Genomic DNA, 13,117 nt, shown 5'->3' with positions numbered 1-13,117 from the left:
TCAACATCTGCTAACTCAAAGAACAACTCAACTGGGTCAATGTTACCAGGCAAGCAATACAGGACGATCATAGTCGTCATGTCATCATCTTTTATAAGTTTCATCTCCCTATATTTGCACGGATTTGATGGAACTAGAAATTTGTAAAATAGTCTGAGCATCTTCCTCTCACAACGTCAAGCAATTTCCACGCTAATCTTTTGTTTGATTTCATCAAGTTTTACACTCTTGTTAAATCTCATTCCTACTTGATGACGCGATTCAAGTATACAACCAACTTATGTTTGGAAAATTATCACATCGAAGTGGATATATATGAAGAATTGGTTATTTATCTTCGATAGTATATCTATAAAACAAATTAAAAATAAAAATTATATATATTAGTTCCTATTAAAACAATTCATACCATTTTAAAACAACAAAGAAAATTTTATCAAACAATATAACTTGCATCTCATACTATTAATTATCAATATATAGTCACATAATCATACATAATAATAAAATAAAATGAAAATACATAAAAATAATTACAAGCTAACATTATCAATTCAAACTTGTTTTTTGAAGTTAAAAAAAAAGAACTTGAATTCTAAAATGGAAAACAAATATTGTTGATCTTCAATCTTAATTTCTAACAACTTTTTTTTCTCTCTCATTTTGTTCGGAACTCATAAACAACTAAAATTTTGTTTTTTAGTCAAGAAAGGGGTTTATATGGAGGTTTGGTGTTGTCACACTATCAGGCAACACCCATAAAAAAAACATTTAACCTTTTTCTTTAACAATGGCTAAACATTTTAAAATTTCAAACCAATGTTGTCAACCTAGCAGGTGGTACCATAACACCAGCATTTTTTACCCTTTTTTTTTCTTTTTCTACCACCTTTAAAAAAAAAAAGAAAAAACACTGGTGTTATCAATTTGTTAGTCGACATCACAAAAAAAATTCACTTTGTATTTTTGATTCTGTATATCCCCGAAAATACATGTATTATTTAAAACTTTATATTGATGCCACTTTATATTGATGCCGCCAATGTGTTAGGTAGTACTACTTAAAATATTTTTTTTTCAACGGCACAATTAGCTAATGGTTATGGGAAAATTTATAGTGCCACTTGACAGCTTGTTGGCACTTTATTTTACTGTAAAAATCGACCCATTTTTATAATTAGTATGCATGTTGTATCATTTTCGTATTTAATTTTTTTACATTATTTAAGAAAAAAACCCATATTTCATCAATCTCACCTCACTAATGAGATCCAAGCAGCACATTAAACTCCAGTTGAAAAAAGATTTGCATGAAAAGCTATGAAACAGTTACCTTTGTATCCAAAGGGGCCCTAATAGTTTTTAGGAGTAAACTTTGCAAGTTACGAACCTAAAAAGTAGAGGAAGATGAATTTATATTGCAGTTGTTAATATTTCATTTTTAGGGTTTATGAGGAAAGGTATTAGATTTTCGGTATAGACTAGAAGACACATGAAAGTCTTTAGGTAAATTTGGTTTTAAGATCCATTGCTATTTTTTGGCATGGTGATATTATGATTGAAGCTGCGGTTGATTGGTTTAAACAAGATGTGAACAATCTTATACACAAAACATGATATCCAGAAGAATGAAGCAAAGTGGTTTCACATGATGAGGTCATCGATTAGGGGGGTGCTGAATGGTAGCTTTATGACCCCAGAAGCAACTAGTAGAGAAAAGGTCCAAATTGGTAGGATCCATTGTAGCACAACCAACAGGATTGTTTTTCCTGCACAACCAATTTTCCCATTAATAAAATCAATCATACGAGTCATCTATCAAAACAAATGAAATTTACCACTAACCGGATGACATTACGATTTATGGGATGCAACCTCAACAGTAGTCTAGGTCACCCTCACCCTCATTCGTAGAAGTTGAAAGTCCAGCACTGCCCATCTCTTTTCCAACATATGCTAAGTGTGGGTTGCTTCTAAATGCAACTGCTAATAGAGTGTTTGAAGGCTGACTAAAGGTGTAAAATTCAAGGTTAAGGCTGCATATTTGCTTAGCTTAAGTCTTGGCATGTAACAATTGATCTTAATTCGATATCATAAGTCAGCACAGTGAGGGGTGGAGACCTGAGCTACTGACAATGGCAGAAAATTATCTGCATTCTAACTTGGTAAAAGAGTTGAAGTTTCTAGATCATTCAATTGGTTGCTTGTTTTGCGCTATTCTGCAAGCTATTATCAAAAGCAGTATAAAAAAAAAATCATATTGCCTACCTCTTATACCTAAATATGCTTCATATACATCTTAAACTTTCCGTCTTACAAGTAGCTTTCACCTTTCAGTACTAAAACTTATCTGAACTCGATTGAAAGAAAATAGAGAGAAAAATGAAGTACCGGAGGAACGGAAGGTTGCTTCAGTAGTGGTACCAATCCACTCCCCAGTCTCGCGGAGCTTCTTTTCAATGTCTCCTTCAAATTTACCACCAGTGACAGGCAAAAGCCCATCGAATATCGTCTTCCTCCTTTGCTCCTCCAAATCACTGCCCATGTTTAAACAAAACAAACATCAAGCTTATTCTCAATTACCCATAAAAAACAAAGGGGGGCTGAAGAAAGATATGCCTGGAATCAGCGTCACGGAAGGAACCAGCACCAATGGCACGTTCAATCTGGACGACAGAGGGAGGAGGGTGTGGCTTTTGTTGTCGCAAACGTTGTCTCCTTTTTCTTGGTCGAGTTGCTGTTTTGGGTTTTGAATTTGTTTGGGTTTCTTGTGGGGAGGGTTTGTCAGTAAGAGAGGCAATGGGGGGATGGATAACAGCTTTGGCCATGGCAATGGATATACAACTGCAGGATAAGCAAGCCATGCTTTTTCTTTTTTCTTGTCACTTTTTTTAGTTCTCTGTTTCGTATTTGGATTTTTATTTTTTATTATTTATTATTTATGGTGTTCTGCTCCGGTAACTGCCGAAGGATAACTTATAAAACTATCTATAGAGCCATTGGCTGGTCAGAAATATCTTGACAAGATCTTTAACGTACAACATTAGAAGCAGGAGGTACAACCCATCATCAGCTAAAAAGCACATTGTCTGTCATCAACAATTTTTGTACTTTTGATCTTAATCACACTATAAAGTTGTTCATTGATATTCGTACACTGCAGCAATCAGTTGAATTCTTCAAGGTTTCCACAATATCTGACATGAGTTTCATTATTATGATAAAAGGCAAGGAGCTGACTGCATAAAACTTGTCACAAAAACATGGGCTTTCCAATGAAATTATACCAATGCGATTGTTATAACTCGAGAGAAATGGCTCCTGCTGAATAGAACAAAAATGATTGTAGGATCTGTACAAAGGCCCTAAAAACCTAGTATTCATGTTGGCATCACACAGGCAGATTCCTTAGCAGACGAAGTGCTCGTGTCCAGTGTGATCTTTGCGATAAAACAATCTTCCTCAACGCTGGCACTGCCCCAGCAGCTATGATTGCAGAATGATTGTCACTGTCCATACTCAGATTATACAGTATTGATAAGGCTGCTTCGACTGCTCTGTCACTCCCTTGTTCAATAAGATTCACAAGTGGAAATATACCAACCTCAGATGCAACAGCTCGGGTGGAATCCACAACCCCTTCAGAAATTATTCTGTTAAGTTCAACAGCTGCGGATTCCTGTGTTTCTGGAGAAAGAGACAATTTTATCTGCTCTATAAGTCTTGGGATTGTCTCATAAAGAGTTACCTCCATGTTGATTGGATTCTCAAAATCTACATTAGGATTGGATATGGAGCACAGTTTAACAAGGCAAGCGGCAACCCAATCTTTGTTTCGAAGAGGGATATCAGACTTAAGGATTTTGCGGAGTAGTTTGATGAAATGGGTAGAGTCTATTTTTTGGCAAAACTGTTCCGAGTCAAGAAGTTTTGTTAGTAGCCTTGAAGCTGCAGAGACTGCAAGGCCAGCTTCCTCAATTTCAAGAGCATATTCGTCTAGTTCCTGACCTTCTACATCAGCTTCCTTGTCTGCAAAATAGAAAAGGTATATGTTCTCACAAGTCTACAGTAGTACAGCTCAAGTGTTTTCAACTAAGAATTATTTGCCCTTACCTTTTACAGCTTTTTGATGAAAAACAGCTTCCAAACCAGACGATACATCTACTTTGATTATTGTTTCCATGCTTGGTTCAATTATTGTTATGAATTCCAAGATAGAAGCTGCTTTTCTTTGCAGGTTTGATGGTGATGTCTTCAGAATCTCAATAAGGCGAGTAATGACAGTAGAGTCTAGCAATTCTTTCCTACAATACATGTCCAAAATATACATCGGGTTAGTGTTACAGTCAAGAACCCAAGGATTCAACATGAATATCCCAAAACATTAAATCACTAGGCAAATAAAAAAACCTTTTGTAGTACATGCTTTGACAATGGAGCCTAAAGTAACTAAGGGAACATATATAAACTCCACCGTCCCCCTTAAGAGCTACTGTCAGTTTCAGTTTCATTGAATCAACTTGGGGAGAAAATAGATAAATTGTGGAAGAAAATAATTTAGAGCCAAGATGAGAAGAAGTAATAAAACTTTGAAACCCTGCATTACCAAGATAAGTGGATCTACATAGAAGACAACAGAAAGAGGAAAACAATTAATATGTTTCCCAATTGATTATCTCCATGTATCTCCTCCAGAGTAAGCAATCATTTTGGAAACAGAACAAGATCCAATGGTGAACACCATAATGATGAAGCATCATTTTTCAAATAAACAAAGATGCCAGAAAGAAGAGGGAAAAACCTGGAATCCATTATTGACACAGGCTTATCTCCAGTCAATCCGGCAGAAGCATTAAGGCTCCTTGCAGCATCTATACCCATCTTTGAACCATTAACTGGTCCATTGTAGAACTAGATACAACAGTATACTAGGTAAGTCAACAGAAAAATATAGGGCCCAAATTATTCTTTGTGAGCGTATGGGTGACTGTGTTTCGAAAACTTTGAATCATTGAGGTTGCTTGCTTTGTTTTATGCTGTTATAACCATTTTAATAAGAAAACAAGATATTAATAAAAATGAAAATGGCCAAAAAGATCTTTCCGAAAAAGACAACCCCAAATGCCATGCAACTAAAGAAGCAAAACTTAAGGGGTCTAAGTTTAAAAATTGGAACAGATGGAAATGTCTTTTATCATTTACATTATGCTGTAAAAATCGATTGGCTGACTAACCTTTGACTTCATTTCTTTACTAGGGTCTAAAATCCTAGCAAGTATATCCAAGGTCTGCAAATCCAGCAACAATCCATGTCAGAAATATCAAACTAGAATTATTACAAATTACCACTTGAGAAAACAAAGATTGCCTTCACCTTTTCCATCAAGCTTCCAGAGGTTTCTGAGCGTTTCAGTGTACAAACTAAAGGGTGTAAAATACCTTCAGCTTCAAGTACATGATAAAGAGAAGGGCTGCAGCCAGCAAGAAACTTCAGAAACATTTTATTGTATCTAAAACCTAAAATATGAAGCACATGTTGTGTTACTTAGTTCCAGAAACTACCACTAAAGTAAAAGGAAATGATACATGGATAGAGATGTGGATGTGAATATGAATATGAATATGAGAAGATATTGTCAAAATTACTGGCATGACTCAAATGTTCAATAAAGAAAATTCCATAACACCAATTCGACACATTAAATGCTACCAGCATCAATGCCAATGAAGCAAATTGAGAAATCACAAAAAAAAAAAAAAAAAAAATAACTTTGTAACAGATATTAAGAGCCACAACTTTACAACAAAATGTTACAAGAATAAGACTAGGCCCTATTCTGGTGAGACCATCAAGAGACGATGGATGCATCTAGACAACTCGCTGTTAATAAAGTAGAGAGACAAAATGTGAGCTTCCTCCAATACCCAAACACTAACCCTGGGAGTTATATTTCTCCAGAGGGTTCAAGAAGCATATAAGAAAGCACAAGAAGGCTCACTAAAAACTCACTGTCTTTTAAATATGAACAAAGAAAGACAAAACAATGACTCAATAATTCATAAAATAATATTGTGAACTAAAGGAAAGGCCAAAATCTGGGTCAATGTGTACTTCAAGAAATGTCTGCACTTGGTAAAATTTTGCCCATTTAGAACTGAAGGCATTATCTACCAAGACTACACAAAGAGAAAATATACCTGACAGACAACCTCTCCAAAGCGTGGATCACAGCTGATCTGACAGCAAAACTGTTATGGTCTAAAAGCCGAACCAAATGCTTGATAGCACCAGCTTCCTTGAATGAAGTCCGCATATGTTCATTGATAGATGAGTCGGCAATTGACTCAGCAGCTCTCGATATGGCAACCTCATCATTAAGCTCAAGTATCAAAACTAATCGAGCCACACCATCTATCCATGGGAGAAGAGTAAGTCGGTTATCAGTGGGGATATCAGACTGAGATTCTCTTTTTCCATCCAACTCTATAGCCCCTATGCGAGCAAGAAACTGTTGCTGTGTGCGCCCAACTATTGCATTCTTCTTAGCTTCCTCTAACTCAGCATTCTCACCAACATTCAACCCAAGAAGTAATTCAGAGGCACCAAACTTTGAAGGTCCTTTGGAAGTCTGCTCAATCTCTGTACCATCTGGCATAGTAGGCCATGAATATAATCCTGGCTTGAAAGACTTGTAAGCAGCTGCACCAACCATGGGAACAGGAACCAGACCTTCCTCTATGACAAGAATTCTATAATACTGATCCTTAATGAGTTCCAATAAAGCATTTCTAGCTTCCTTCCGAAACACTTTAGATCCTTCCATGTCAGTTTTTAATAGCTTTGCCTGCATTAAGAGTAAGAATGTTTCATCAGGTGCCACTGAAATTTAGTCTAAGTTTCACTATGTTGCATTTTCAATTCACTACAATCCAATGATGCAGTAATGCGTTCTAAAAATGAGTCAACAACAATGGATACAGTTTGCTTCTGTGAGATACACAACCATCATCTACTAATACAATTGAATTTATGAACTTTTTGGAGACTAGTTAAAAATTGAATTTAAAGGTTAACTTTGGAAAGGAAGCAGTGCATGCGAAGAAAGAAGATTATAAACAAAACAAGAATGTAACTGCATGACAGCAAACAAAATACAAGTTTCCGGGTAAAGGTATATAAACAATGTCATACTTCACATTTGCATTTGACAATTTTGGTACGTAACATCATTTTGATTTGGGTAAAAATAAGAAAGCTTTGCAAACAATATAACCGAAGAGGATAGACCAGAATGCACAAGTTTTTAGACACACAAAAGATTATAACAATAAACAAACATCATCTTGTTCAAGGAAAACAAAGGCTATAGCATATTTACATTAAGTCACTCTATTGCATGTAACAATTCAGCATGTAACCAGATAACCCTTCAGTCAATTAATTAGAAAACAACTACCCCCATTCAGCAAAGATCCTCACCAGTTTCGGAATGATACCAGCTTCAACCATCATGCTGTGATTGCAATGGCTCAAGGCCAAATTTGACAAAACTCCACCAGCTGCTTCCTTCACTTTTATGTCATCATCATCGAGGGAATTGATAAGAAATGGTAGGATATCTGAGTTAGCAATTTTCACTCTAAGTTCTTCATCGACAGACAAGTTCCACAAAGTACACATACTTTGCTCTTTAACCTGGAAAAGTGAGTTCATAATGTCTCAAATTTCAGCAAACAAGATAAATGTGATGAACATTCTCAAAGGTGAAATACCTCCTTTGTACCTCAGAAGTCAAGGAAGGTCGACTCAGTAAACCAGTTATCCCTTCTATTGCTCCACTTTCTGCTACTATATCTTTGTACAAATTGATTGAAGATACTGATCGTAAAAGACCAGCAGCTGCTTCACATGTAGCACTAGACTCAGAGTTAAGAAGGTTCACAGTTAAGTTTATGCAGCCTTGGAACTGCATAATAGCATCAATGCAATTCTTTCCACCTAGTGAATATTTCCATAGTGCAACTATTGCCTGTTCTCGGTCAAGAGCGTCATGGTCTAGCCCAAGCATCCGTACAAATAAAGCCACGTAGTTGTCACCTAAAGTGGAGGAGCTACTGCTTGTCCCTTCACCAACCTGGAATTAGTATAACAAGCTGCATTATTATGTACCTAAAATTAATAAACATTTCTTATCTTAAGAAACCTAAATAAGAAATAAAAAAGAAAGAGGAGTTGGGAAAAAGGAGAGAGAGAAGTTAGAATAAAAGTTTAATTTTAATTGCAAGTACATTCCAAAAACTTATGGGAAAAATAAAAAAGGAAAGAGTTGCAAATTCAAAGACTAAAAGTAACCATCTAAAGTTTTTCACGGTCCTTAAAAGCTTCAATTTAAACATAAGACTAAGAACAAGAAGACATGAGGCAAGAGTCTAAAGGCAAAGCTCAAGAGGTCAGCAATCAAAGTCTCTCCTAACAGCTACCCTTTAAATTGTATGAAGCCAACAATGAGATGATAACACTCAATCTGTTCTGCAGGGAAGCATAAGCCCGATCCTTATGTCACCTTTCAAATTTCTAATTATCTCATTCCAATTCAAATAAATAACCTACAAACCTTCTATGCGTAACATTTCATCAAGCTCAATTATCGTTCTTTAACATCGCTCAAAATCTAGAACACTTAGACAACCATTATTTGACTTCCATTCTGAAGATTAATTTCGCCAAAGCTCCATAAAACCCATCTACAGTGAAAACTCTATGCTACACTAATGATATGGTCTTAACAGGCACAGAGGCCCAAATATGATCTGTATAGCCGACCACCATGGCCAAAAAACAAAAGAACTACTACGTTCTATCTGAAAAAGTAAAGTTCCCAATTTTTTATCCAAAATCAAAACTTTATTCCTTCGAATATAGAGTAAACCCCCAAACAGTTTTCCAGTGAAAATGATAGTATTAACAAGTTTTAAAGGCACTTCATTTGACCAATAAGTTACATTCTGAAACCATACAGTTTCTAGTTTCTAAATTAGAAACATCTTTCATCCCATTAACCAAATAAAAAACAATATAAAAAGAAACGAACAACAAACAGAACAAGCTCTCGAAGTCAAATTATGAGGACCCAGATGGGAAAGCAAGAAGCTTAGACTTGGGAACTTACAGAAACAGCAGCAGATTCCTGTGGGTTGGCATCAATGGAACCACCATCATCACCAACTTTCCTAAGGACTGTGCGGAGCGAGCACGACTTGGGTTGGAGGAAACCGTTCCAAAGATGATTGAAATGGAACTTTGTAGAAAAGGTAGAGTATTTTCTCCTGGGTTTGGTGGTTGTAAACACATGCCGGGGATTGAGCAGCTTAATGTTAAAGTAAGGTGAGAGAGTAGCAGAGGCAATCATTTTTGGCCTAAAACAGTGAGATTGGAAGCCGTTTTGCGGGTGTGTTAGGTTTTATATTGTTCTTCTCCCTGTAGAAGTGGCACTTCCCTTGGCCTTTCCTCACTGGCCGGATAATGGAATGTACTAGATTTTTGCCACCGGATATTTAAGCTTTCCTTTTTTTTACTTAATTGATGAATAAGCCCTCAAGCTATAATTTTTTGAATTAGTTGCCCAAAATTTCTTTTCAACCACACCCTCCGTTTAAAAAAAAAAATTCAACTTGTGTGCATTTTTAATTATATACAAATTTTAAATTTTAAATTTTATATTAAATAAAAATAAAATAAATTATTATTTAATATTATATTTATCACCTCTCCTCTTTCCCCATTCATCTTCATCTTCATCTTCTTCTTCATCTTCATCCTTCCTAATTCTTCCATTTCATATTATAAGCAAGATATATATATTCATTCATTTTTTAGAGAAATGTATTTTTTAAGGGTGAATTACACCAACAATCACTCAACTTTGGGGTAACTAACACAATAATCACATTAGTTTCATTTCAGTTACTCAACTTTAAAAAAGTGACAAAATAATCCTTTTTGTCGTTTTCTGTCACAACATCACAGCAAAGTGACATGGCAGATGACAACGTGCTTGGTGTAAAAAAACCCTCCGATTGGTTAGTTACCACCAATTTAACAACCATATTAGCACCAATTTAGGGTTTAAAAAGAGAAAAAGAATAAAAGAAAAAAAAAGAAGAAGAGAAAAAGAGAAAAAAAGGAGATGCCTCCAATTTTGAAATCAACGACAACTGTCACCGTCGCCAATAGCTTCCCCTACGCGAGTTTTAAAATTGATATCTGCCCAGTCCAACCCTCTCATCGCTAAAGAAATCTTCGATGTCACCACCACCCAACTCGGTTTTCATCACTCTTACTCTTCCTTCCTCGTCCTCATTCTCAAACTCGACCGTTCCAACTACTTCTCTCTTGTCGACGACCTTCTCGCTCATCTAAAATCTGATCAATATCGGGTAACCCCGACTCTCTTTTCTTACCTCATCAAAATCTACACTGAAGCTTATTTACCTAAGAAAGCTTTCAATATGTTCTACAAAATGCTTGAATTCAACGTTAAGCCTGTACCCAAACACTTAAATCATATCCTTGAGCTGCTTGTATCTTATCGTAACTTCATCATGCTTGCTTTCGAATCTGGACTAGACACTTAAATCGTATCCTCGAGCTGCTTATATCTTATCATAACTTAAACCGTATCTTACCCAAACCTGGCCTAGACGTTATGGCTGAATCTGTTGATGTCACATGCAATGGAATTCGAAAACTAGTTTGTCGAGTTAAAACCGTTCCAGTTAATTAGCCTTTACTTTAATTTCGAAGTAAAAACGCATGTTTTTCGAAATGTCTAATTCATATCTTTTTAGCGGAAGCTTTGAAACCACTTATTTTAGAAAAACCCGTTTGATCATAAGAAAAACCATGTTTTATCATGCCTTGTAGTAATAAATCGTAAAATAATTTGAGAAATCAAAAATTTAAAGCCAGACGGTCCAAAGTCTATAAATTACATCAAAACCCCAAATAAGTAATAAAATTTGAAAATTTCTAAAAAATAGTTTAAAATTTACGTGTGGCCACCGTCGAGTCCTCCACTGCACTGATCCCTCAAGTCTGAGGACTACCTATACAAATTAAACAGAAAGGGTGAGTTTTCGCAAGCTCAGTGTGTAATCCCCACAGAAAACATGCATACAGAAACACATCAGAATACAGTCATTTACAATTCGGGCTCGAGCCCATTACAGAATCCCCAATCAGATACAATCTCAAAATTATATTAGGGCCTTGGCCCATATCAGACACAGAATGCAGCTATAGTAAATCAGAATCCTACCCACCAGCCTCTACACACCATCTCCGTCCAGCCCTACACACTATGTGGGGATTAAATCAACTCACCCATCCCTACACACCATGCTATACCGAATTGCGGCACATAATTAGAAATTTGCAGCTGAGCTACCAGATAATAAGCTTAAGAGCCTTTCAAATACTTCCTCCAAACATCATCAACCCACCCCAATGCAATGCAACATACCATAAATGACATGCAAATATGCTAATAACAGAACATACATTCAGTTCAGTACAGATATCAGGCTCAATTAGACACCATACAATCAGATCACATAATTAGGGGTTTAAGTAAAGCTTATCGACCCTACAGTAGGTCTACAGTCGACTTGGGTGACCCGTGCAACCTTACAGGATATTTTAGAAAAATGGGCTCACACACCTATGTGGCCTACACGTGTGGGCCTACACGTGTGGGCCTACACCCTCGTGTGGCCCACATGGCCTAAACTAGCCTTGGCCGTGTGGATCACATGGCCTGGCCCAAAATTCCACATGCACATGTGGACTACCAGTGTGGGCCTACAAGGCCCAATTGGTCGAGCCCGTGTGTCACACACGGCCTCATCTGGCCATCACACGGTTGTGTCGCGTGTGCACGGCCTGACTCGTCCATCACAGAGCCTTGTCCCCTCACACGGCCAACCACACGAGTGACCACACGCCCGTGTGGCATCGACAGTTTACTTTTTTGGCTTTCATCGAATCTCCTTTTTTGTGTTTTCGGGTACACACTTGGTTTCGTTTGAAGTTAAACCGAACTTCGAGCACTCCAGAACCTAAATATTGACCAATCCAACACCAAAATCAGTCTTACTTTGCGATTAATCAAAATCTCGAAACCAAAATACTCATCCCTAAAGCGATGAACACTTACCGCAAAGCTTCGAATCGATTCGCTACGAAACAGTACGAAGAGAGCCTTAATCCTCGCGATGTGTTGCTGTCAATAACGTCAATATAACCCCAATCAAAATTTTCACATCCCAACTTACAAAGTATAAAAAGTTTACTTACAGAAATGATGGATAACGAAAACTTAAGAACACAGAAACTCCACAGAAAAATCGGCAATAGCACAAAATTTAGGAGAAAGGGAGCAGAGAAACTGACGTCAATTATTTTTGGAAAAGAGAGAAAATTTGGGAAACAAATCAAAATTAATTTGAAATAACTCCCAAATCCCCTATTTTTCTCCCACTAATCCACTTCTCAGACTTTTAGTTTGACCAAAACTCTCTCGATCAAATGAGCAAAAATAAACTCTCTCGCTTATGTAGGGATTTGAACACAAGACCCTCAGCATACTGACATTCCACTTAACCACCAGACCAGCATGCCCATTCTAATAATTACTTACCATCTTTTAATTAAAAGCCTATCAACCAAAGATTGGGCTTTATTCATAAAAATACCAAAATTTGCCCAAGTTATGGCTTGCACTTGGGACCTCTCACACACACCCAGAACACTTAACCACTGAAGCAAAAACACACTTGTGTCACCCATTTGCGAAAAACAAAAATTTAAAATTTTGGGGTGTTACAGTTTGTGTAGGAAGAAGAAGCTTAGAGAAGCTTATAAGCTTCTTCATAGAATGAAAGTTAAAAGGTGTAACCCTAATATTGTGCATTATAATACTGTTATATTGGGTTTTTATAGAGAAGGAAGAGCTATGGATGCTGTTAAGGTTTTTACGCAACCATTATAGTAGAAGAAATCATATCAACTATTGAGAAATTTTGGATTTCAGGATAACTTTAAGCTTGGATATTAGTG

At 36.6% G+C, this 13,117-nt stretch overlaps 2 protein-coding genes across 3 annotated transcripts; both read right to left on the bottom strand.

Annotated features, from left to right (window-relative positions):
- Nucleotides 1-1,552: 1,552 nt before the first annotated feature.
- On the bottom strand, nt 1,553-2,979 carry LOC108467097 (probable NAD(P)H dehydrogenase subunit CRR3, chloroplastic). The gene is made up of 3 exons (XM_017767602.2): nt 2,620-2,979; nt 2,392-2,537; nt 1,553-1,769 (listed from the first exon to the last, which is right to left on the bottom strand). The coding sequence occupies exons 1-3, from the start codon at nt 2,862-2,864 to the stop codon at nt 1,645-1,647; spliced, it is 516 nt and encodes a 171-aa protein (XP_017623091.1). The 5' UTR covers nt 2,865-2,979; the 3' UTR covers nt 1,553-1,644.
- A 206-nt stretch (nt 2,980-3,185) lies between these two features.
- LOC108467096 (uncharacterized) lies at nt 3,186-9,651 on the bottom strand. 2 transcript variants are annotated; one of them, XM_017767601.2, is made up of 9 exons: nt 9,171-9,651; nt 7,785-8,135; nt 7,481-7,696; nt 6,199-6,845; nt 5,375-5,471; nt 5,235-5,288; nt 4,802-4,911; nt 4,114-4,304; nt 3,186-4,029 (listed from the first exon to the last, which is right to left on the bottom strand). In XM_017767601.2, exons 1-9 carry the CDS (start codon nt 9,408-9,410, stop codon nt 3,392-3,394), a joined length of 2,544 nt encoding a protein of 847 aa, XP_017623090.1. In that variant the 5' UTR covers nt 9,411-9,651; the 3' UTR covers nt 3,186-3,391. The 2 variants fall into 2 exon arrangements, with proteins under 2 accessions (XP_017623090.1, XP_052880987.1); XM_053025027.1 differs by having other exon boundaries at nt 7,785-8,154; nt 9,171-9,294.
- Between the last annotated feature and the right edge of the window lie 3,466 nt (nt 9,652-13,117).

Source organism: Gossypium arboreum, chromosome 2 (assembly GCF_025698485.1).
Source record: "Gossypium arboreum isolate Shixiya-1 chromosome 2, ASM2569848v2, whole genome shotgun sequence".
NCBI lineage: Eukaryota > Viridiplantae > Streptophyta > Magnoliopsida > Malvales > Malvaceae > Gossypium > Gossypium arboreum.
Note: the sequence above shows the minus strand (reverse complement) of the source record. Positions and strands in the feature narration are given on the sequence as shown.

Bases quoted from the DNA above. Each gene is read 5' to 3' on its own strand.
- LOC108467097 (XM_017767602.2), bottom strand. From the start codon at position 2,864: ATGGCTTGCTTATCCTGCAGTTGTATATCCATTGCCATGGCCAAAGCT. The intron at 2,538-2,619 runs GCATATCTTTCT...AAACATGGGCAG, and splicing joins TTCCGTGACGCTGATTCCAG to TGATTTGGAGGAGCAAAGGA. The intron at 1,770-2,391 runs GTACTTCATTTT...TTGGTTGTGCAG, and splicing joins AGCAACCTTCCGTTCCTCCG to GAAAAACAATCCTGTTGGTT.
- LOC108467096 (XM_017767601.2), bottom strand. From the start codon at position 9,410: ATGATTGCCTCTGCTACTCTCTCACCTTACTTTAACATTAAGCTGCTC. The intron at 7,697-7,784 runs GTACAAAGGAGG...TCACTTTTCCAG, and splicing joins GACCTTCCTTGACTTCTGAG to GTTAAAGAGCAAAGTATGTG. The intron at 6,846-7,480 runs GTGAGGATCTTT...CTCTTAATGCAG, and splicing joins CTGGTATCATTCCGAAACTG to GCAAAGCTATTAAAAACTGA.